The sequence below is a fragment of the Punica granatum genome, chromosome 6 (genome assembly GCF_007655135.1).
Source record: "Punica granatum isolate Tunisia-2019 chromosome 6, ASM765513v2, whole genome shotgun sequence".
Classification (NCBI taxonomy): Eukaryota; Viridiplantae; Streptophyta; class Magnoliopsida; order Myrtales; family Lythraceae; genus Punica; species Punica granatum.
Window position 1 is genome coordinate 15,301,488 of NC_045132.1, and position 24,966 is coordinate 15,326,453.

General features: G+C 39.4%; 2 protein-coding genes across 3 annotated transcripts; one reads left to right on the top strand and one right to left on the bottom strand.

Moving 5' to 3' along the window:
* Positions 1-4,273: 4,273 nt before the first annotated feature.
* On the top strand, positions 4,274-6,293 carry LOC116211048 (methyl-CpG-binding domain-containing protein 4). Its single transcript, XM_031545241.1, has 2 exons — positions 4,274-4,430; positions 5,423-6,293. The coding sequence occupies exons 1-2, from the start codon at positions 4,389-4,391 to the stop codon at positions 5,921-5,923; spliced, it is 543 nt and encodes a 180-aa protein (XP_031401101.1). The 5' UTR covers positions 4,274-4,388; the 3' UTR covers positions 5,924-6,293.
* Positions 6,294-7,001: 708 nt separating this feature from the next.
* Positions 7,002-24,810, bottom strand: LOC116211046 (piezo-type mechanosensitive ion channel homolog). Of its 2 annotated transcripts, XM_031545239.1 has the most exons (21): positions 24,326-24,808; positions 24,083-24,163; positions 22,747-22,906; positions 22,508-22,665; positions 22,213-22,369; positions 21,465-21,651; positions 21,067-21,179; positions 20,389-20,473; positions 19,357-19,572; positions 18,917-19,094; positions 18,364-18,492; positions 18,064-18,237; positions 17,063-17,293; positions 15,015-16,496; positions 12,127-14,552; positions 11,404-11,799; positions 10,634-10,792; positions 9,314-9,829; positions 8,674-8,818; positions 8,344-8,488; positions 7,002-7,695 (listed from the first exon to the last, which is right to left on the bottom strand). In XM_031545239.1, exons 1-21 carry the CDS (start codon positions 24,372-24,374, stop codon positions 7,560-7,562), a joined length of 7,323 nt encoding a protein of 2,440 aa, XP_031401099.1. In that variant the 5' UTR covers positions 24,375-24,808; the 3' UTR covers positions 7,002-7,559. The 2 variants fall into 2 exon arrangements, with proteins under 2 accessions (XP_031401099.1, XP_031401100.1); XM_031545240.1 differs by lacking the exon at positions 8,674-8,818 and having other exon boundaries at positions 24,326-24,810.
* Positions 24,811-24,966: the final 156 nt, after the last annotated feature.

Genomic DNA, 24,966 nt, shown 5'->3' on the forward strand with positions numbered 1-24,966 from the left:
AACATACGGGTTCAATGACTTTGTATATCTACATATTTTTACATATATATATATATATACTATTATAAAGTCAGAAGGCTTTCGTCTCATTTTATATTCCCAAATACCCAATATATTGTTTTAGTTTATAAGAGCCATTAAATTAAGAACGTGACTGTGAATTCAACGATACAACTACCCTACTTCCCACTCAGCAAAAAAAACTGGGGCGATTGGATCCAGCTATCTTATTTTTTCACGATATCTGAACCTTACTCTATAAGGAACATATTCCAAAATTTTGAAACTGGACCCTATCCTATTAAGTCATGGAATCAGAACTTACTCAAAACTTGTATTATATCACATTTTTCGGGTACTATGTTGGAATCTGTAAATTTTTTTGTCGAGCTATATAAAATAAAAAATATTTCATCCATAATCAATAATAACGCAAAATAGAATCTCGATATATATTTAGATTAATCCACAATACATCTACAACAAAGATGGTGAAGCTCAAGATAGAATCATTTAAGGCCCGAGATCCGATCAAGTCCAGTAAGGGGACACATCGAGGCCGTTGACGAGTAGAACCAATCAGGCCTCATTCAGGCTATATGAAGCTACAGACCTACTGCAGTTTGCAACATCAATGGTCAACAATTAGAGGAAAGAGCTCTAGATTTCACTGTTGGTCGTATGAGAAGAACTTCCCAGCATGGAAAATTTTGCAGAGACCCTACTTAAATCCATAATCGATCGGAAGACTTGAATATCATATCATGCTGCCGAAGCAATTTCTAGCAGACAAACGAGGCCAAGAACCTGCAGCATTCACTGCAATAGCATCGAACACAAAACTCCGAGGAAAAATCAACTTAATTCCTCCGTAATGCAAAGCAATGTGAAGCAATCATTTTACACATGTTAGGGCTGATTAAAGTGGTCGACAGTCATACAATAAGCGAAAACGAGAAAGAGACGAAAACAGAGCTCAAATTGGAGATCCCTCGGAGACAACAAGCCGATGTGTGAGCGCAGAATGAGAGAACAACGAGAAAGAATCGAAAATGGAGCTCAACATAGAGGGGAGGGTGGGGGGGGGGGGGGGGGGGGGGGGGGGGGGGGGGGGAACGGGCTCACCTAATCGGAGATGGAGACGAAGAAGTTGCACACAGTCGAAAGTTGCAGACAATAAAGAAGGAGGAGGAGGAAGCGGGGTTGAACTGTCGAACTAAGGCTGCAGACGATAAAGAATGCGAAGCTACCACCGAGACCGAGAGAGAGAGTAAAAGGGAGAAATATCTGAATATAAGTAGGAAAAGTTATTATCGAGACCGGGTATTGGTTTATGTTTCGATTCTAGGTATCCTATATGCAATAACCGGAACCAGAATCGATTCTCACTAATTCCTTATTTTAATACCCGAACCCTACCTTATTTTCAATACGAGCTATCTGGACCCTACCCTAACGGATAGATTAACCGTTTCTGAGTACATCATGTATCCGTGCACATCCCTAAAAAAAAAAAACTACCCCGCTTCCTTATTTTTCTCTCTTCCACTTTTTTCCCTCTCTTTCCCCTCCCTAAATATAACATGGAAACCTATTTATAACAAAAAAAAATTATTATAATATTTATTGCCGTAAAGTTATTAATTTTTGTTACGAAAGAGTCATTTGAATATGATTGTGGTAGGAGAAATGGATTATAGTTACGACAATTTTGGTTAGCAGTTTTAGTGGACTATGTGCGAAGCGCGGGTATTTATCTAGTTAATAAATAAATCTTGAACTTTGTTGGTTTCTCAAATTTAGTATGAAATATTTTTCATTACTCATAAAATCGCAAACTATAACTATAGCACCAAATCTAGCATATCATTATTTTTTGGTTGAAGTAGTAAATGGTATTGACAAGGAGAAATCATTTAGTGATCTTATCAAGTCACGTGGCATGAACAAGAACCAATTATAATGTAGCAAACTTGTAAATGGAATTTTTTCTTGCTGGATCTTGTAAATGAAATGTTAATCATATGGGCAATTCTGATAATTGTTGCTAATTGCAAGAATTCTATTGATTACATCTCATCACATCATGTTGAAGTAGGATAATTTAAAATTTTCTCATTAACAAGGCACTCAAATTTTTTTAAAAAAATTATGCAAAAAGTATTATTGAATAATGAGCAACTAAATCATAATCGTACTTGTTGATACGTTGGCATCTCAAATTTTCACAATCACAGTTTTAGTCCTTTTACATTTGGTAGAATGTTAAATTTTCGTTCTTTTTTTTTTTGCTCAATATCTGCATTATTTGATCCTTTCGTGAACTTATTTTTTTTGCTAAATGATCCTTTCGTGAGCTAAACTGTTCAATATTGCTGATATACCAACCAATTCATCACCACTCACACCATTATCCTTACGTGGCCTAAATTATTTATTTATTTTTTCAGTTATAAGGAACGCTCATGCGCCTAATATATTGAAATATAAATATTAAGCATCTAATAAAGGAGCACGGGTAGTCTAACTGGGTATCGAACCTAAGATCTCTTGATCCCCAAGCGAGAGATGCATCACTATACTATACCTTTATTTACAAGAAAAAAGAGACCAACAAACGGCGGGGGGGGGGGGGGGGGGCAATGAGGCCTTGTTGTGGTCCTCTAATGATCTCGCATGGGGGAGCACTGATCTGAGTCGAGCCAACACCGCCTCTTTTTGAGAGAGAAAGGGGGGCTGTTGGTGATGGCAGCCAACACCGCCTCTTTTTGAGAGAGAAAGGGGGGCTGTTGGTGATGGCAGCTTGGTACAGGCCATTGCTCCCCTAGCGAGGTCGCCGGTGCTGATCTCACTAGCGAATGTCGCACCTTACCAACCCTTAAAAAATTGCCATGTAAGCAGAAAAATACACATGCGACACCAAGTTAGCTGCTAAATCAACAGATTAACGAAATCGGAATGTAAAAGATGAAGTTGAATTAAAAAAGTGAAAAGGACAAAAATGAATTTGAACAAATGTAAAGGATCAAAAGTGTAAAATTCAAAAAAAATTAAAATTCAAAAAAAAAACAAAAATAAGATAAAATTCAGAAATCCAATTACAGTTTTGCATTCTAGTCGAAACTAATTTTTTTTTGTATTAGAAAGAAAAAAAAGAAAAAAATTACAAAATGTTACCCGAGGAAAGGTCCCATCTATATATAATTATAAAAGTCGAAACCATACGTCGGATAATACCATATAAAACATAGATGACTCATGATTGAGTGACTCTTGAAGTTCTTACCAATTACAATGTGAAAAATGACGTAGTATTATGAAATCACATCATTATTATGAAATTCTAAAAATTCTTCGATTACAGAAGAGGAAAAATCATCTTTAAAAAAATAATTATTTTTTATACGCATTCTTAGCATATATTCACATAAACAAAGTATGAACCTTCATAATGTACGAACTATAAAAATCTTTTTTTTTTAAGTATAAAAATATTCGATTAACTATTTATAGCATATTATCAATCTATTTGAGAATCAAAATTAAGAATTTTAATTAAAATAGGATTAATAATAAATAACGGTTACCTAAAAGCTGCCAATGTCACTGTAGCTACTAATATGGGGATCCACACTAATCCAATGCCACAACATCAAGGGGGGACAAGTCTCTACTCAGAGACAACCACCAGTACAAACTAATCCAGGACCTTCTGGCAGTGCTAACACCATCCAAAAAGAAAAATTATAACTTCCCTACAAATATTAAAATAGAAATTCCTGATAGTCAACTCTATTAATATAATAATTAACGAATCTTTGTTATATAATAATTAATGAATCTTTGTTATTAATAAATATTTTATATCATTTATAAGTTTATACCATTTATATATTATTATCTTTTCAATATTAGTCTGTACATATGCGCAGGCCGTACATGTAGCTTGATCCCTTTCTCTCTCTGCGTTTCAATTGTAACGTCCGCTCCGATAAATGCAGGGCGGGGGGTGGCTTTCTTCGGTAAAATATCATCGCCAAGAATGCCAAATATCGAATCGCCCAGATACAGATTTTTGACTTTTTCTCATTAACCAAACTGGGAGGGGGGCCCCACACCCTCCTCCCTCATTGGGCCACGTACTCTCACTTTTCAACCCGGTCCAAGCGTGGACTCTCACTGCATCCGCCCTCCCCTCCACGTGTCGCCCCCTAGTGCCACTGAGCCACCGTCCCACCACGTCCCGCCCGGTAACGTTATCAATTCCCCTCGCCCCGGCCTCACTGCTCCACACCTCATCTCTCCATATTATATAAAAACCAGTAAAATGCCGAAAGCAATTCAGTGACAGAGCGAGAGAGAGAGAGAAGAGGCAGTCTGGCCGTGAAATGAAGGACGACAGCCAAGAAAACCCTAAGTCCTCCTCCAAGGTAACGGCCAAAATTGACCCGATTCGGCCTCTGAATCTGCAATTCGGTCGAGTGATCTTCTCCTCCCTCCGTCGATTCGTGTGGATTTGTCTGCTCCTGTGTCGGGAGATTCTGTTGTGTGAAAATTTGGGGGAGATTGGATGTATCTGATGCGATCACCTGTGATTCCGTTCTTTCACCGTCCTCTCTGCCGATTTGGGTTGTTTTGGCCGGTCGATGAGCTCGAATTTGAGCTTCTGTTGCACTTTGGTGCTCCCATTGTCTCCCTAGATGGGAATCGCTCGCCAATTTTTGAGCTTTGAGCCGTTCCCTGCATTGGTGAAGGAGAATTTGGGAGTCGGAGTAGTGCGTGTCTGATCTTTGGAGGTTTGCGGTGTAGTTTTAGCTGTTACGCTAGCTTCTCGTAGCGGTTTACTGTGAATGCTGATCGTTTGCCTCGTATTCAGGGTCTAGAGTATAAAATCCGGAGAAATGTCGGTTTTCTTTGGCTGAATGCGTTCTTCTAGATTGAAATTGTTTGTCCTTTGGTGGGTTGGTTGTTGAAGTGTGAGGGAGACGTGATGGCATGTCTTAGGTTTGATCCCTCCACCCTTAATTAGCTTTACGAGAACCTCCCTCGGAGGAGATTCCTTTTCGGCAGTAATATATCGTGATTACTTTATGAGGACTCTGACTAGAACATGAATGAGCAGTTGAGCTCTTTTGCAGTTTGTTTGGTCCTTTGAAGATTAGACTATAAAAGGGTACTTAGATTTTTGCTTTCTATTTCTTCTGGAGTCTGCTTTGCGACTTGCTTATTCTTGTAGAGAGGATGAGCTGAATTCTGCATGAATTGCTTCCATCTAGTGGTTTTCCTGACATTGAGCACTTTATGACTTAGGCGTACTTTATCCTTGTCGAGGATGAGACTGGGATGTCTTGAGCAGGAAAAGAGTAAAATTTCTGGGTTATTAAATTCGCTGATATTTGAGTTCATTTGATTTCCATGACAGAAATCACTGGCGAACAATTCGATCGATATCTACGCAGTACAGTGTGTGAAATGCTATAAGTGGAGGGTGGTTGATACCCAAGAAGAGTATGAGGAGATCAGGAGTAAATTCACAGAGGAACCCTATGTTTGCAGCAGAAAACCCGGCATTTCGTGCAAGGACACCGCTGATATAGAGTACGATGCATCCCGAACTTGGGTCATCGACAAGCCCAACATACCAAAGACTCCCGAAGGTTTCAAGAGGAGCTTGGTTCTTAGAAAGGACTTCTCGAAGTTAGACGCGTACTACATTTCTCCCTCAGGGAAGAAGATGAGGACCCGAACGGAAGTTGCAGCTTTCTTGGAGGCAAATCCTGAGCTGAAAGGGGTCTCCATAGAAGATTTCAGCTTCCACTGCCCAAAGGTCATGGAAGATACCGTTCCCGAGTATGTCGAGAAGAAGATTACTGGCGGTGGCAGTGCTAATAAGAAGATGAAGATGTCAAAGGACAGCGACTGAGGCTTGACGTGACAAGGGATTGATTAGGCCACCGATATGCTGACGTTTTGTTGCAGAAAGTTTTCGTGTTTGTGAGTGTGGTGGAATTGTTCCGGGGAGGACTCTTGGGATGACCAGGTGAGAATCCTTTCTCATCTTTAATTAGGAGTAGCCTTCATTTTCAGCTCTAGTGATTTTTTCGTTTGGATATAAACTTAGGGATGACTAGAGAGGGATTTTGCATCTTGTAAGTTTGGTATAAGGAATGAAGGCATGCTTCTGGTGGTAATATAACACTTTCTATGCCCTGTTTTCCATTATGAGCTGCCTCGTCTTTGTACCCTAACATTTTATATTATGCCAAACAATGGAAGTGAAAATGACCAGACTACATCCTAGGAGACTGCTTCAAATGTACAAAGACATCATAAGTTTACAAATGCAAACGAGTGGCGCTGATCTCAGTAGACTGTAGAGTATGTGCTGTCATATAATCACGGAACCCGTTATAGGCTTGCAGTTTGCCTGGCATCTCTCCTTTCGAGCTGGGATAATTCACCGTTGGTAGCCGGCCAGATCTTGTTTGGAGGAGCGATTCCAGATCTTGGGGATCTTCTGGGGACATGTTCATGGTTACATGCCTAGGCTAAACAAGAAACGTTCATTTGCAAAACCAACACTGCAGAAACTCGCGCCAAGTAAAGAAGCAGGATAAAAGATTCACTCGACATGGTGGTAAATAGACCACCAGACCCCAACCTTCATAACAGGCTTCTCGGCTTGGTGTCAAGTTCGGATGATGCACTCACGTGAGGAAGCACAAGTTAAATGAACGTCTCTCCGTATGACTTCTACCATATCAAGATGAAGCCGACATTGATGTCACTTCTCTAGAAGGAACACAAATATGGTCACGACCAGGAGAAAGACCTGACTTGGGAAAGTAAAGTACAACTAAGTTTTGTCCTTAATAGTTTTTGACATGTTCATGAGCTTTAAGAAATATCGTCATTGGTCCTCACTAATTGTCGTTTCAACTTACCTGCAGTAACCGTTACAGAAGATAGATCGGATCAGATGGTTGAAAGTAGCCGAGACGAACCCATAAAAAGATCGGGCAAGTTTGATTATGACTGCAAATGCTAAAGAATACATTTGATACTGCCTCCAACTTCTATTTGAACCCAAAAAAAGAAAAAATAAATGCAATATGACATTCAAAGGCCCCTCTCCTTTACCTAGAAGAAGAAATTACCTTCAATCTTCCCCGGTTTTGGGTCCTATCGGGCACAATGGCATATTCTATGCAGTTAGCCAAAAGATTTATATACATCGTGACCAGAAACGGCAACAAGAGGAGCACTTGGAGCAGTTAGTAGCGTGTCATTCGAATCTCCAAGTTTAACTACCATTAAAGATTGATGAAGATCTGTCACAGTATTGCATGATAAGTCTTGCCGGTACTGGATACCAGTGGATCAATCACAGCCAAAATAGCATAAGCATACACCAATGTCGCATGTTTCGCCAGGGGGCTGGCATGATCGGGTGCCGACATTGATCTGCCCTGTATTTGTAGTGTGTGGGAATTGTAGCGCTGGTCTTACTGGGGCATAACTCAAGCTGAAAACCAAAATAAATCCTTAGCTATGATAACTCAGTCAGCTTTGGTGTACTCCAGAAGCATGTGGGGCGATCGGTAAATCTTCACTAGTGTCCAGTAAAGGACCTCTTCAACTCCGAGTTCACCCTCTGCTCTAGCTGAATATATGTCCTCGCAAATTGCTATCAACCTACAAAGCCAAATTTGCTTCCTATTTAGATACAAGGTAAAACTCGGAACATAATCGAAGCAGGATCGAACAATATCTGCCTAACATTCAGAGCAGAGAAAAGAGGGAAACAAAGTTAGCAAATTAGATTAAATTTCAATATTGAAACACGCACTTTTCTTCTGTTCCCTCTCTCTCTCTCTCTCTCTCTTACCCTCTTTTTCTCTTTTTTGGTGAAGATAGTTTATTATGATACCCAACAGCCTTCCGTGTTTGAAGAGTGAAAGTCAGCGAGTGCCATGTAATGAACTGATCTGACAATGAAATTGAGAATATACAGGATAGGATCTTCTATGGTTCAACTTTCGACTGAGAAAGTAAAAGGCTAAGGGGAAGTTTATCATTGCAAAATGACCAGATTTCTCTAAACCTTAAGCTACTGATTAGATAGACACCCCATAAAGTGTCGTTCGGGCTCTAGAAACATTGAACCTGAAATGAAACTGTAGAGAACCGAAAGAAACAGAGCAAACAGAATAAATCTGAGCATTTGGTTTTCATGATGGAACCCAGAACCTATGCAGTATAATAATCATGTCATGGGAAGTATCATTATCAGACAATAAGGTACATCTAGAGTGTACATATTAAATGGAAGTTAACAGTTACCTATCACAGGAAGGCAGATTTTCATACGGTATTCTCATCCTCAGGTCAGAACATTGAAGCCTGATAAAACGGCCGACTGCGAGCACAAAGGTAATGTAGAGACCCCAGATACTGAACTTGCTAAGCGTGTCTCCAAGAATACCCTCTGAAGAATTTCAAAGTGAGTCAGCGCCATACTATCTTCAAGTGAAACTGGAAGTGAGGGGTGGGGGGGTGGGGGGAGAGATTGGTGTGGAGCACGAAAAGATAAATATAATATATATATATATATATATATATATACATATATACATTATATCATATTTAAGAACAAATCTCATGCTCACTCACGTGGTGGTGTTTCCTCTGATACTATAATAGCCATGGGTCCAGTCAATCCTTCACATCCACTTACATCAGAAGAATTGATATCGTGGAAGGACCACCATTGAAATTCCCCATGATTTAAAACAAGATCTGTACTAACTGCATTCACCTATTAAAATTGCAGCAAACGGGAAAAGTTTTAGAAATACTCCAAAATGTGGGCAAGGGTAAAGAGATTGTTTATACACATGCTCCACAAGCACAAGTTTTATCTTTGAGTCTCCAGGGCAGAGTCGTATAAACATGGACTCATTGGCTGATCAGATAGGTCCAATCACCAAAAAATGGGATCCTTTCCAATTGGTTTCATCAAAATGATCCAATGGCACATTAAAATAGTACCCTTGTGCCTTCAAATTCTAGAAGATGCACCCACACCTCAGCTGGTTCATTCTGCTGTTTGAGTCCTAAAACTATAACCCACAGACTTAAGGGTCTCATTTCTCTACAAGTTTATGTAGTTATGTATAGCCATAATACTAGCTAAGATGCAATTGGGTTATTAAGTGATAAATGCTACTGGGATATCACAGGCACCAAATATGAATAGTACAGATCACTGCCCCAAAAAAGAGTCTGTAAGACACTAGTGGAAGAGAATTACCTCCTGTTCAAGAGGTCTGACTTCGCCTGAACCTGTAACTCTAAAATACCTTGGGTACACATTATATATCCTGAAGCTGTTGTGAGACCCATTGAGAACCTCCATCACATCCCATCGTTGAGGAAGATCCTCAGTACTGACGGGCCTATCATATCGGACGAGTTCCTTCCCTTTTGGCCGGTCTCTGTTTAGCACCCAACTAAAGCTTATACCCATGTCTGGGTCCCACTGAAGTGACTGGACAAATCTCAACCGAACTACTTCTGGGACGAGCCATAGGGAGCTCGCATCTGACTGACAGCATATTAACTGAATATCGTTCTTATCAAATGTGTCCAAATAGCCTTTGGGGTCGAGATCGTGGTCGAGGTTACTGCTGAGGTTACCCCATGGGAGCTTCTCGCAGAGAGTAGTTTGGTACAAGGTTAGCTTCCCAGCAACAGTTCTGATATCGACTTGAACGCTTGCATCTTTGATAGGATTTGCAATGTTTGTTGGGTTCCCACTGCTGTACATCTGCAGAAGAGGAGAGGTTATTTTTGTAGAAAGATTAAAGGAAAAATCTTCAATTCTCAACCCCAGAATCCAGTGACTGGTAGTGGGATTTTAAGTTGGATCAAATGCGAAATTAGAAAATTGTCTGATAGCCTTTTAAAGGCATATAATCTAAATAGTGAGGACAAGGTCTAAATCACTTAACTATAAAGAGCCAAATTCTTGATATTTCGGAGATATTCTTTTATCTTATAAATAATTCTAGGTCTAAGCTTACAAATCCTTTTCTCCCTGGAATGTAGAAAGCGTATTTAAACACACAAAAGTTCCACTACTTCCAGCAATTTGTAAAGCTTGGCGTTCAGGCTCCAATTACTTCCATGAAACATCCATTTGACATATAGACCAAAAAGGCAATCATGACAATATGAAAACCTCTAAAGCATATCGCACAAGAAGTTCCCATTGTTTAGCACAAATGCTGCCATGTAGCCAAATCTATAAAACCCTAATGCCAGTTGAGGCATTGATCAATGGGCCCAACCTGGGCTTTGATGGGTTCAAACCACATCATAGAAATAAATATGTCTTGCACTAGCAAAAAGGTAGTTACTTCATAAAAGTTAAAAATCATATTGTACTCAACGATCCAAGTTTATCTTGCAGTAGAGGTTGCTTTCACCAAAAGAATCAGTTCAAATTGGTTTGGTTGTTCAACTTTGCTTGAGAGTTGGACCAGACTTCCAGTTTCCAGTCAAAATATCCAGTCCAGAGTGACTAATAATTATATATGTAGCCATGAGAATGTTTTAACTTATGCCTTACCAGCATAGGAGCCCAGATGACGCAGATAAGGAAGAAGAAAAGACAGATTCCATTGCAACATTTGGTCATTTTGGTCTGCTTGTCTCCTTGTTTGTGCTTTGCTCTATTCAAGACCGCATCGCATTTGACCAGGTACAAGCTTGCATTTATGTCTTCCAACTGAGGAGATAACCACATATCAGTCTCATACTCTTTTCTTACCCTTCGTTTTATTATTTATTGAATAAATGACTTTAAACTTTTCTCAAAGAATAAGATAAAAATCCCCACAGTAAAATCAGTGTACTCCATTGAGAACACACTCAAAATAATCAAACAAATAAATGCATGAATCAATGGGCACGGTGAAACTTAAATTCTTTGTCATGAATTATTTAAAATATATCCAAGAAAGACCGAATCAAATAATTAATGCCAAGTAACGCCTCCTGATCAAATTCTAGAAATTCACTTTCGAAATTCAAAGAAACAGCGAGCATGATAGGAAATCATAACCATAACAGATCGTTGAGTGGTCCATGTTTATATTATGAACAAGTTGGAAGAAATGAGCAACAATAATGTATATCTAACATAATTGTCACGTATTGGATAGCTTGGAACATGCAAATTAGACACGGGAGAAGAACAAATAAAAAAGGATGGTGGCTATAGGACTGTCACAACTTAAACCAGAACCTCAAGCCTCCTCAAATTGACATCAAAATTAAAGCTTATGAGACTTAATTCACATATTAAAAAGTCAGAGAGAGAGAGAGAGAGAGAGAGACCTTTAGCCAGTCATACATAGTCAATGATGTGGTGGTGCATGACCAGTCAAGTACACATCTCAATTCATAAAGGAAGGGCAAAGCACGATAAAGCCTATAACCCAAGTAATTGACTCGAGAGACTTCACTTGTTAGAAACTGTCGATACAAGGTGCTCTGATGAGGGATCCCATACCGTACTTGTATGGCTTGAAGAGCTAAAGAAAGGGCCTTTGCAAGAAATATAGCACGGAGTGCTAACCATCCCGCCTGTTGCAAAGAAGGCCCCATTCGCCAAGCATACTTTGTGATTGTGTATGTAAAGAGAGTAAGGTTGAATAGATAGAAAATCACTTTGCAAGTGGCAAATGAACAGAGGTAGATGATCCGATCTAGCACAATCAGGAAAAAAATTACCTGCAAGATGAAGATCACTCCGTAAGAAACGTAAAAAGTAATAGAACCATATTTGTTGGAATGGACTGGACTCTGACTGAGGGTACATGAGCACAAGTCAGGGTTTACTGCATCCAACCTGTTTTATAAAACTTATGCAGAATGCGATATAAGTTACAATAATATATGTAATTTTTAAGCAAAAAGTAACAGTCCAAAGCAAAACCAACCAACTGATTCACTACTGGACTGAGCAGGGTTCCTATCACTGCTCAATCACTCTAGCCATTTTTAAGACTCATGGCAGAATCTCATTAATTAGCTGTTGATATTCTATGGCGGCATTACCATTAAGATGAAAACAAACTCCTTTGGGAACTGATCCTCAAGCTGAGATACATCGAGAAACTCGCTCTTATTCTTCATGATTGACTGATAAAACATAGCCACTAGAAAAAACACTGTCAAATCTGCACCAAATATGTAGGCATACAAATCTATCTCTCGTTTGCCCCCGCCAATTACTGATAGTATCCTGTACGGAAATCTTATGTGGTCCACAAAACCCAATGCCTGTGCCGTGAGAATCTCCTTTGCCACATCAGCTGCAGGAGCTAAAGATCTATACCATTCAGCAGAGGCACAACCCTTAATAGGAGATGCATATATAACCTCGAAAACCGCCAAGGCCACATTTGGGCTTTCTGGGCTTCTCTCAATACTCTGAACATGGACGCGGCTGACAAATGGGCAGAGGTTTGGGTTTTTCTCGCTGCATCTCTGGTCATGGACTGTTCGGAGCAATTGGTTCACGGCGGATTCAATTCTCTCGGGTTGGATCCCATCATCAGGCCATGAACAGACATCCATGGAAACCTGAACAAAGTAGGGAGGAGATTCTGCTCCCTGTATCAGCGATTTCAAGTACCAAAAAAAGCTTCTGATTGCACCTTTCATGATAATTACAACTCGGTTCCGGAGTTCTTGATTTCTCTGAAGATGGACACCCCTTAAGCAATGTAATTCATTTGTAGACGCCCATTCACCATCCTTTGCTGTTATCGAGCTTTGAATGAGTGTGAACAAGTAGACAAGAAAGAGAGGCATTGTGCCCATTACAAAGGAGGACTTTATCTTATGCTGGGGAAATCCCAACTCCCGTAGCAGGCTGGTGTCTGAGCTCCAAACATGGTGCTGAATGACAATTTGGTAGAGATACTCGAGAAGAATATATACTTCAGTATAGATCAACATTATGATCCAGAAAACATAACTGGGTCCAGTGTTCACACATAAGGCATAGAAAAAGAGAGCAGCAAGATAGACCATCGAGAGAAGGCTGAAGTTCCAGAGGAACACTAGAACAAAGCAGCAGTAGCAGACCACATCGTTGTTTGACTGCATCTGGGCCCATATATGACTCAAGATTCTTCCTAACTGGAGACTTGCAGCATCTGAGCTTATATCAGATTGCACAGAGGATGATCGATTTATGGCCAAGTGCCTCCTCTGACTCTCCATCTCATCGTACTTCCCATCCTCGAGACACTTGTTCTCATTTAAGTCTGTCTCTTCGGGCTTGATGTTCAAGAAGTTTGCAAGGTTGTTAACTGCTTGGTTCCCTATAGACTGGACCTGAGAAACACCATCCCCAATAAGCTGAACTGCAGAAATAATCGGATTTTCCCGAGGGTGCTCTTTAACTCTCTCCTGTTTGTCCAACTTATGTTGATAAGTATCAGCCATGTCCTCTTCTATCTCAGTGATCTCACAATGGGGTGGACTTTCTGAAGTCGTACTACCTGGTGAATGGAATGATTCATACGAGCGAGCCATCTCCTCCTCTTTAGAAACATGCTCTACAATCTGTGAACCTGTTTCCCCTTTCTCGAGAGTCCTGGTATCTACATTTGGAGAAACTGCATTTCTCCTCCGAAGCCCTTTGTTATTCTCAGGAGAATTTTCTACACAATCTGCACTCAAGTTCGAATCATGAAGCTGTATTTGAAGGTTGAGCATCTCCGACTTCATTTTCTCTACTTGCATGTTTCTCTGTCTCTTCTTGTCCTCGACTTCTCGAATATGTTGCAACTGAGCAGTCTTCCATGCAGCCCTTTTTTCTTGTTCGCGTACAATTGCACCAATTTGCTCTGCTTCGAGGTAGCGAGACACATAATCAAACTCTTGCGAAGAGAACATGAAAGACTGGAGAGCGACAAGGATGAATATTACGATCTCCACCAGAGCTGATCTCGCAGTAATCCGAAATCCATAATCGTATTTATGAAACCCAATCACCTCAAATATGTAATTGATTGTGTCTCGCTTCCTTGCACTAAAGTCCCCGACAAAAGGAGACTGGTATGCAAGGGAAAGGACAATGATGGCAAAGTTGTACATGCGGAGGAACCTGAATACTTTGTTCCTCTTTTTGAGTATCTCCAGCCTCATTCGGAAGAAAACCAGAGCAAAGGCGAGATAACCAAGATGCAAGATATCATACTCAAGGGTCCCAGTGATTAAAACCAGAGCGAGGACAACATCCAGCAGATGGCAGTAACAGTAAAGCCTCAGGTAGTCGAGGATCGTCCACATGCTTTTGGTTTCGAATGAGAGGTCTCTCCAGACGAATATGTTCTTGCGCTGAGAGATTACCTGGCGGTAAGTGTGGGACCCTGAGAAGGTGGATAGGTGATCTGCGCGGAGCTTTAAGCAGGCACACATAAAGACTAAAAAGTAGCTGATAAGCACCCGAGAATCATCAACAATGAGACCTGCAGTGAAGGGCCCAGAGTTAACATGAATAGACATATAATGACAACATAAGCAGCATCCTGGTCATAAAAAGATAGAAGGACCATTCAAACTTAGTTTGACCCAAAGAATTGATGGTAGAAAAATAAGTTTATGATAGCACAAGAACTGCCGGACAATACTTAATGTATATTAGTTAGTGCACATTTCTTTTAAGTTTTAGCTTCATAGGAAACTCAGTATCTCATCACACTAGACAAGCAGGTTCTTGTTCCCTAGTACTCCCCGTTCTGGTTCCCTTTTTACTCCTTTTGTCTGTTCATTTTGCTCATTCGCCCAAGTATCATATGCGCATTGCTACTGTAGCTTACAGATGTGAGGGGGAAATCAATTAAAGGATGCAAATTTTCCATACAATGTAAGAATCAGGCAGAAGAGCTTTTAAATAATTGACGATCTGAAAAAAGTAAGGTTAGTCTCACCTAACCAACATCTTTCGCAAAAATGTAGGTACTTTGAGCTTTCTGGGCAGTCACGACAATGCGTATCAGCATCCCTCGGGATTACCAGGTCTGGAGACAGTGCATTTTTCCATATGGCAAAATATTCAAGGACAAGAATTGCAGCAAACAGGAAGACAAAAAGTGGCCACAGTTTTCGAATTAATGGGCGACTAAGAAGCACACAAACTGCAAGTAATGCAATATAGAGCATAGAGACGGCATTCAATAATGCAAAACTTGCCAGGAGAAGAGCGATCATGTTTATCTCGAGGCCAAAGAGGTTGAACATGTTCTCAATCCAAAACTTCAGGTACACCTTTATGATCGACTTTTGGACTTCCAATCTCTCTCTTCTCAGAGTGAGGATCCTCTTCTTGTTCCACTTGTGACTCTCTCGACTGCTTCCCCAGAAGTATCTAAGGGATTTTCTAATGCCCAATACGTCACTTGATGCCCGAATGTTGCTAGAGGCTGAAGATAGTGATGAGTTACTAGTGACTCCCTCCCACCTGCTTTCTCCATTAGGAATAGAAATATTGGTGAAGCTTTCTTCAGAAGACAGAAACAATGGGCAAGGCTCTTCCCACTTTTCTTTGCTCGACATGGTGGATGGAATCTTCTCAAGCCAGCGAAAGACATTGTATTGAAGTGTACATGCAGCTATTACAAGCACCTTACCCCTTAGGCCTAATTCAAGACCCCAAAAGCCAGAACCAAACTGCTGGAAGCCCAGAAGTGCTGCTAAGTAGGAGTGCTTCTGTCCAGGAAACATCCCAGCCTGCATCCCCCACATCTGAAACAGATACTCTGTTACAACTAAAATCCCTGTATAAACAAGGAACAACTTTGATGGGACCCGGGAAGATTTAGGTAACAGAGGACAAATGACCACCCCAACTAAATACAGAAACCCAGAAAGGCTTATTGGAGACAGAGAAGCATAAAACAACACCATATATAGTATCTTGTTACTGTGCCAAATCAACAGCCTTTTGATGAATCCGAGCGGGCCTGACTCAAGCTTCGGGTCATCTATTTGGCTGTATTTGCTCTGCCTCCTCTCATAGCTATACAGCTGCATCACCACCATTACTGCCAGAGACTGCCAGACGTTTACAAACAAGGAAGCTTCCGAGTCGTAACCCAAGTTAAATTGCAGATCAAGCAAACCTGAGAGCCACTTTTCAAAGATTGAGAAGGTGTTCAAGCAGTAGATGAAGATGAAAACAGCAACTGAGTAGGCTTTGATCGGAAACCAGAGGTGTCGCTCTGTCTTCTCAACTAGTTGTCTTCCTGTTATCCAAATTAGGAGGATGAAGATGTAGCCGAAGGAGATGTAGTTTGGCTCCACAAGGTACACCGTGAGGAGAATGGTCAAAAAGGCAATGTAAGTCCCACATGATCGATAGATGGACAGGAACTTCTGCCCAATTGCACTGAGAAATACAGCAATCCTCCTCTCTGAAATAAAAGATCACAGTAATTAGTGGCAACAAGTACTGTTTCGTTCCAACAGTTACATGATATTAATTATTTGCTTGAATTGAATAATCTAGTATATCATGCGTAGCTACGGCAAAATACAGGCAGTTATTAAGAAGAACTTAACAGGTGAAGTTCCTACAAGTTAGTTGAGCAAGATAAAATGTTCAGGAAGGGAGGAGCAGGGAGCGTGTAGGGGACCCGTAAAAAAAATTTAATTAATTAAAAAATACAACAATCATCACTAAGGAAATTTAAAAAATAAAAAATAAAAAAAGACACGTACTTGAGGATATAGTTTTTATTTCATGTTTAAATCTCTTTAAGAAATTCTCTCCACCCTTTTCTCCTCCTTTACTTATGACAGTATCCACCAAATATCATATATATGTTTTTCATTTTTCCAGCCATAAATTTTTCATACTAAATTTGTAGCTTTTAAAAATACGACCAAAGGCTAATAATAAGCTTTGTTGAAATGGTTCGCAAAAAAGATCTAAAGAAAATGAATGCAATAATTAGATTTCATCCCAGTAAAACTATACCTGAGGAAGAACTTCCACAGCTGCTTTTGCTGTTTCGAGATGCATACACCGATAACAACACGGATTTGTTCAAGCCAGCTTTCAAAATGCTAAATCCAATCGGAGGGCTAGGAGAGTGCTGTATGATTGCCGACAATGAAAATAGCATATCGAAACCATGATTATGGATAGCACAGAAGCAAGCCAGCAAAGCTATTTCTACAAACTCCCAACTATCACATTCTAGAAGACCTGCATCAGTTTCGTCACAAGGTATCAGAATATTTTAGAAGACAGTAGCATATATAAGTCTAAATCGCATTCAGTAACAGTTAACGCTCCTGCAAGCATTATAAACTCATTAGAGCTGATCATTCACGTCGTTTCAGAGCCTGGTTTGAGTATATATGCCTGTGCGTTGTCTTTAATTAAGAATAATTCCACGTATTGGTCCCTTATCAGTGTTCCAGTCCATGAAGGGAAGTATAAAATAATAAAGAGTAAATCAATCCTTCATCTAACAAAGTTATCCTTTTCACAATCCACTGGTTTTCCTAGATTTCACAGTTAGGATATGAGTATGCCAGATGTTTGAATATCATGTGAACTTAGATCATGCATCTCCATCCTAGGTTATGAGTCACCAAAGCCGAACAGACTGGACCTTATCAGTTTCTGCAGCAGCAAACTGAGATCAACCATGTGGTCCCATCAAGGTCTATATACATTCGCCAATATGCAAAACTAGGTCAGAACTGGCTCAATCAATCACCGAACAGCGAACAGTATAAACCGCGTAGCCTTTCAGTGAGTGCGATGTGAATAATAAAATTTTGTTTATACTTCATCTTATTTGGTGCAGTTTCCCATAGATTAGTAGCAGCCACAGAACCCAGGGGGGAACCCTCATCATCTAGCTTTGAGATTATAAAACATGCATCCTGATCTCAACTTTAAGTGATCACTTGATAAACGAAAATACTATTCATTTCTAATATTTATTTGAAAGAGAATCAACACACCTAACTGCAAAAGAATTTCCCGACTAAGTGATCCCTCTTTCTCCAGTGCTTCAGAGATCAAACTGATTCGAAGAACATATATCAAGGCAAAGTGAGCCTCGCAGAGGAGAATCAGGCTTTGACGGATCTGTCTATTGATGTCGTGGCTCAAAAGATAAATCAGGAAAAAGAGCACTGCCACATAGATCAAGAAAAGGCCCAAATCAATCAATTTATATGTAAAAGAAAGTGGGGAAAACACTTAGTTTAACTTCCAGAATCTCATGGACATAAGAAAAAGTGAAGTTCCAGAAAATGTACTGTAAACAGCATGGATGAAGCCAGGTTTCATTGCTATGAGGAATATCAGAGCCAAAGTAATGGCTCGAGAGCATTTCCTTAGTCCCCAAGCAACAGTAGCCACGATCAGCACTTTGGTGTCATTTTCCACTGCGATGAGTAATTGAGTAAAGCATGGTTCAATTTTTGAACTCCAGGATTTTAGATGACACCGGAATAAAGAAAAAACATAGGAAGAAACTGTTTTCAGGCAAAACATTAAGTTGGAGGTAGAGGTAGACCTCAAAAAGAAACCTTTTAAGGAACCCCAGAACGGAATTAGAGAAAACAGATCAAAAGGAACAGAGCCCCCTCACAAAGCCATGTTAGGTAATTATCATCTTCAAAAGCTTAGCTTGGCAAAGAGGTGCAGCAATACATATCAAAAGTGGTTCAACAAAAAATACTTCAATAATGTCCATAGAAAATACTCCATGCAAGCATTTTGTTCCAATAAATCACAACAAAGCAAAGCCAGACAATAACAAAAGTAAATCCATCATATAAAACAATCTCTCTTACTATGTCCCATTACCTTCTCCAAAAGATCCTTCATCAATAGGTTGCCCATACTCTTCAGACAAGCACAGGAAAACAGAGTTGTTCACCAGATTTCCCATGGCAACAAGGACCCCAAGACAAAATTGAGCAAGGAGAAAAAATCCGGGTATGGGATAATGCCACAATCCAACCATTTCCCATATATCCATATCCTGCATATATGTTTTCAACAACTTAACACTTATTTCTTTCGTTTGGCCGGAACTCCTTATGGTTCCCTAGCCTACGAATAGCCAGTAAGGTCAAGCCCCTTAGCAAAATCCATGTGGGTGGCCACACCTCATGAAATGAGAGATAGGAGTCAGAGCAGGAGACAAAGTCACCAGAACTCTATCCACTCCATTGAGCATTAGGCCAACCAGGGGACTTTACTAAAAACGACAAGTTAAAGATAAAAACAGAATAGTGAGATACCTTCCCGAGTTTCCATTTTAAGAATGAGAATGCAACGTTGAAGATATATGTTCCCAGGGCCCATAACAGGATGAAGACCAACAAGAGCCCATTTAGGCGGTGCAAACGGAATAAAGAAGGGAAGGCGTATATGTTATATCCAACATAGGCAAGTAATCCAAAGGCGCAGATGCTTGCAAAGTGAAAACTCCAAAACGAGAGAGCAAACAGAGACACCTGTCACTTTCACCAGTGAAAATTAATGGTAAACCAATAAATTATACAAGAATGCATATACGTGTGTATTTTAAATGGGACTATAAATGGTAAGCATCTACAATCTGAAAATCCTAATACAGGATACAATTTGCAGGCCATGATTTCAATTCATCATAATATCAACTATAGCTAATCGCTTAGAGGAATTGAAACGCCACAATCCTACTATCTATTACAAATAAAGAAGTCAAATATCCAGAAGAGAAGTAACCATCTTACAATGTACTAGATTCAGAAAATGAGAAAAAGAATCTGAACATATTATCACATGGCAACATATATCATTTTCAGTTATTCCAATATGTTACTTCATTTATATAGTAACTTCAGAAAATTAGCAAGCAAAAAAATTATCTCCACTATATTATGATTTTCTTGCCAAAACTCCATCAAGAACGAACGGTTATTGAACATGCTCCTAACCAAATATGAACGGAATGTGATCATCTCCGAGAACTGCATGGTATAAACCATGCAAATAACTCTTTAATAAGTTGAGGTTCAACATAGTTAAGGGGCAGGTTTACCTAAAACCAAAGGCAAATAGAAACAGATAGACGAAATAAACAGGAAACTCGAAACTGGAATATCCAATGTGATACTAGTTAAGTGACCAACTTTCCTAGAAGATTAAGTTAGTGGGAAGATGACATCAATACTGTACGAGCTTGGTTTAACAATATAATTGGGACCTTAAGGAGTCTTTCATCATTGCAAGAAACAAATCGAACCACTATACAAAACAGGAAGAAAGCGAAGCTCAGAGATGCATACCGGGAAACCATAAGTGAAGAAGTTGATACTAAAAGTTCGAAAAACCGATCCCCTTAATAACATATTGGTATGCCTCACACCCGACCTGTTTTTCGGAATAAAATAACAAACTTTAAGCAACAAAAGAAAGAATACAACAAAAGATTTGCCCATGTAAGTGCTCCTAAGATGAATCAAGTATCGAAGGGCCAAGGAGCACTCAGTTCCCTTTTACAAGAATTGATATCAAACAGTTCATGTTAATATCAGAGATCACTAAAGGTAGTATAAGCAGGTTGATCATGTGAAGAAATAAGTTAAATTTACCACAATGCATTGCTTTCCATTAATCTCCAAAACAATTCATCTATCACTTTCAACTTGTTGATCTAAATCATGAAATTTGTTGTAAGGAGGATTTGACACAAAAAGTACATGGTAGGAGAAGGGTAATACAGCAACGACAAAAGGGGAAGATCATACATAGGTTGGGTACCATGATATAAAAGAAATGACAGATAAACAAACATAATTATAGAATTGCAATTTTAAATTAAATGAGCAGATATTAATCTCCCAAGAAATGATGCACCATTTATTAGTAAGGTAGCTCAGCCTAAAAGTAATATACCTCCTTAGTGATTTTCAAAGGTCAGTAAAACATGAATCGTTAATGAATTCAAATAAATTCACAAATACCTTGACTCGCGGATAAAAAACGAATATTTGGAAGGAAGAAGCTGCTCTGTTAGATGGCTTTCACTTGATAAAATGCATTCCATCTCTTCCAGCGTACATTTTACACAGGATAGCTGCAATAAAAGCCAAGTTAGTTAGAAAGACAGAACCAAACTCGATGATCACAAAAACCATAAAAGATGGAAAAACCTATATTTCACTGGCTGAGCAATCTATTTTTCCTAAAGACTAATCCGGTAGATACAGAAGTGGTATTACATATAAACTAATTATCTAATAAAAGATGCACCGACATGAGCTGGACACTTTCAACATCAAAAGACCAAATTTGACCAAATTTCTAGCTTTACTAAATTTTCGGTGGTCAGAAGACAAAATATCAAAAATGCGATTATTACCATTATGTAGAAAAGTACAAGGGAGATGCCAGAAGAAATCATTGGCCACTCGGATTTTGGAGAGATCCAATATAAACCAATGAAATCAGCTATCCATCGAAACACATCAAGGAACTCCGCAGGAAGCTGATACATGTAAAGCAGACCAATGTTGACACCTGCATAGAGCTGAAGTGCTCTCCACCACCTTCAAGATAAAACAAAAAGAGGACACTAAGGGGGTCTGGCAAAAATAACTTAAAAAGCAGCTTCTGTTTTTCTGAAAGAACAAACTAACCTGCTTGGTTGTTGGAGAAAGTGTGTACAAAATTTTGTCAAAGAATGTCTTAGTAAATGTAATTCCACAAGCAAGCTTGAGCCTCGAAATGTGATTCTAAAAACAACTCTAGAACTTGAAGAAGCACACTTTTGAGACTAACAAGAAGAAGGTCTAGTTTCCACCAAATCACTATTGCACGTGACCATTTCAAAAGCTCTAGATAACAATTGCCAGTGATCAGTCTCATGTTTTGGTTATGATGCTCCAATCACTAGTACATGTCTTGAAAAACAATTTTGAGAACTCATTACCACACAAAGAATGCTCTTAAAGCACTTTAAAAAGTTCTAAATTGATTAAAAACAACTTTTAATAATATAACAAATCCAAAGAGTCCTAAATAATATAAAAAGACTACAAAGTATATATGCATGGTCATGTGCAAAAGCGAGATGAAAGGCGGGCCAAAATTGACAGTAAGCAGTTCACCTGAAGAGACCAAGAAAATTGCTTGTCAAAGACCAATCTACAAGACCGACACAGCTGCCAATAAAAAACGGCAAAGATATCCATGAAGGATGACTGATTCCCACAACCAGTTGAACTGCAGGCAAGAGTAAGCAGCAAGCATTCCTCGTACGATAACCTTTCACAATTAAAGGGAGCAAAATACCAACAGTTATCAATGCAGATTAAGAAACTATAGAGAGTCCACTTCAACTATATAAAATTATCAATTTGAGAAAAGGAAAGTTAAAATATGCACAATAATTTAACTCCTTACCCAGCTGTTCAATAATAGAGAAGAAATTGCCCCAGCCCGAAACTTGCCATGTAACCAGATAAAATCTACCCCAGTAGATTTCAAATAAAGCAACAAAAACTGCTAATAGCTGTATTACCAAAAAATATATTACAATGGGTGATCTCCAAGAGTAGACTCTGCGCATATGTCACAAGAAAGTAATTATCAGGATAAGTAGAGACAAACCAGTGAAGGAAACACATTGTGAAAATTCTTACATCATGAATCCGAAAAGCTTTGCCCACCAAGTTTCTGCTGCACTCCAATTGTCTCCATGAGTAGCCCATAGAACAAGAAATGTTGATTGACAAAGGATAACTAGTAGGGAGAAGATAATAGTTGACCACAGCAATAAAGAACGCCTACGGTAGTGAAACCCTGCCAAAAACCAACAGGACATAATCAAGAATGCAGACAACTAAGGAAACTGCAAAAACTTAAGTGCAAAAAGAGAGGAAATGACCTAGCAGATCTCCAAACAGTTGAAAGCAATCATATTATCAAATCCAAGATGCACCACCAACAGGGATTGCACAAAGAACTTGAACAAACTCAAATGGAAAATCCCTAAGCAAAAGCACTTCTCGTCCTGATCATTATCTTTCTGGTGTTGGTCGAAGCAGTCAAAGCACAAGTACTTGCACCTTGATAAAATGGGCGAGTTGTCTGATCAAAGACATTTTAGCTTAGAAAATGGTTGTGCTAACAATTGACGGACAAATATAAAATCCTAACGCAGCTAAGATGTGCCATTGATTACAAATGAAATCCCTGGTTATGAAATAAAGTAAATGTCACATTTTTCACCATTCTGGTTTAAAAATGGATGCCAATTTGAATTGCATCAATGTTGCTTATGGGTATGGGAGTAAAGTGCAAGCAGCAGGTGGAAGACCTTAATCAGGAGTGCCAACTGAGCAATCATACAGCATCTACTTATATATGTATGCTACACTCGATGCATTTAAGTTAAATTTGCAGCCTGTGAAAGGAATAAACTCTTCCAAGCTTCTTATATTCTACCCCTCTTAAAGCAAGGACAAAACCGACAAAATAATCGTGTTTCAGAATGGCCAACTGAGGAATCTAGTAGAAAAGATTGGTGATGTAAAAAAAATATTAAAATAAAAGGATCTTATCTTAGAAAAACTTTAGCTTTCAACAATGCTAAAGGATGCTTGGACGTTCTCAGAGCACCATCTATCAAGCATAAGATTTTACATAAGCAATAAGCAGTTAACATGGTGTAGGAACACAGGTTCTGATTTCGAGCTGCAGCAGCCCTTTCGTGTCAAATTTATTTTATCCGCCCCGGATGTCCATGTTAAAGGTAATGGAATAAAGAGAAGAGAAAGGGGAACAAGAAGTAGATTCGACCTTGGTGTCATTCCCATCTAGCTATGAAAGGGGTGTTAAACCAACTTAAGCTTTTAAGAATGACAATAAATGATAAGCACTTTATTCTGTCAGCGACGAAAAATACCATGCAAAATCCAATTTACCCGAATGAAACAATAGTATGAGAATTGAACCGAAACAAGTTAAAAGGCTCACCTAAGTTGGAGGCACTGAACTGGAAGACAAGGAAAGCTATCAAATCAATAAGACCTATCAAGCTCCAGTTCACCAAACCAGCTGCAATGACAAGGCCCCAAAGAAAACAGAAATATCATTGATCAGAGCTCAAACGTCGCGAAACTTTTGAAGCTTCTTGAAGACAATAGTGAACTCCAACAACCCGAATTGATCAAATTTTGCAAAAAGTAAGAATAACAAAGAGGTTTATTCAATGATTACCAGCAAGAAGCAACAGAGGGAGCAGGAACCCAACAAGAGAACTCCCCATCAGCACAACGAAAACGAACACTCAAAACCACAGAATTTTGAGGGCCCCTTTATTGATTTCAGCCCAAATCGCGAAAGCTCATCTCGTAGAACATCTAATTGGTCGAAACCCGGAAGATGGGCTCACTCATTTTCTTGCTTTGGCGGGAATTATCACGACATCCCAGAAGGGGAGAAGAAAAAGGAGAAGAGAGCGGAGAAACTTTCGGTCTCTTTCGGCAAGCTCGAAACGAAAAAGGGATTGGGGAAATGGGAGGAAGAAATTCAATCAGAAAGGCTGAATTTTTTCAATCGAGAGAGGAGAGGGAAAGATTTTCAACTAACAGTCTAACTGGAAGCCATGCCTCGATTGGGAAAATGCAGACAAGAAGGAGATGTGTCGGTTCGATGATGGAGAAGAGCATGGCGATGTGCCAAAATCTACCAACGACAGAAGTTTGACGAAAACAAAACATTGGCCCAATTCTAAAAGAAATAAGAAAACTATCAAAGTCATCTTTTATTTCTCCGAATTATCACTTGGATCCCTCTACTTATTTTGCCACCAATTCGGCCCAAACTTTGCAGTTCCATCCATCAATTTGGTCCTCGCC

Coding starts and splice junctions, on each gene's coding strand:
- LOC116211048 (XM_031545241.1), top strand. CDS start 4,389: ATGAAGGACGACAGCCAAGAAAACCCTAAGTCCTCCTCCAAG. Junction 4,431..5,422: donor ACCCTAAGTCCTCCTCCAAG/GTAACGGCCAAA, acceptor TTTCCATGACAG/AAATCACTGGCGAACAATTC.
- LOC116211046 (XM_031545239.1), bottom strand. CDS start 24,374: ATGGGGAGTTCTCTTGTTGGGTTCCTGCTCCCTCTGTTGCTTCTTGCT. Junction 22,370..22,507: donor CTCTATTATTGAACAGCTGG/GTAAGGAGTTAA, acceptor TAATTGTGAAAG/GTTATCGTACGAGGAATGCT. Junction 8,489..8,673: donor ATCAGAGGAAACACCACCAC/GTGAGTGAGCAT, acceptor GAAATTCTTCAG/AGGGTATTCTTGGAGACACG.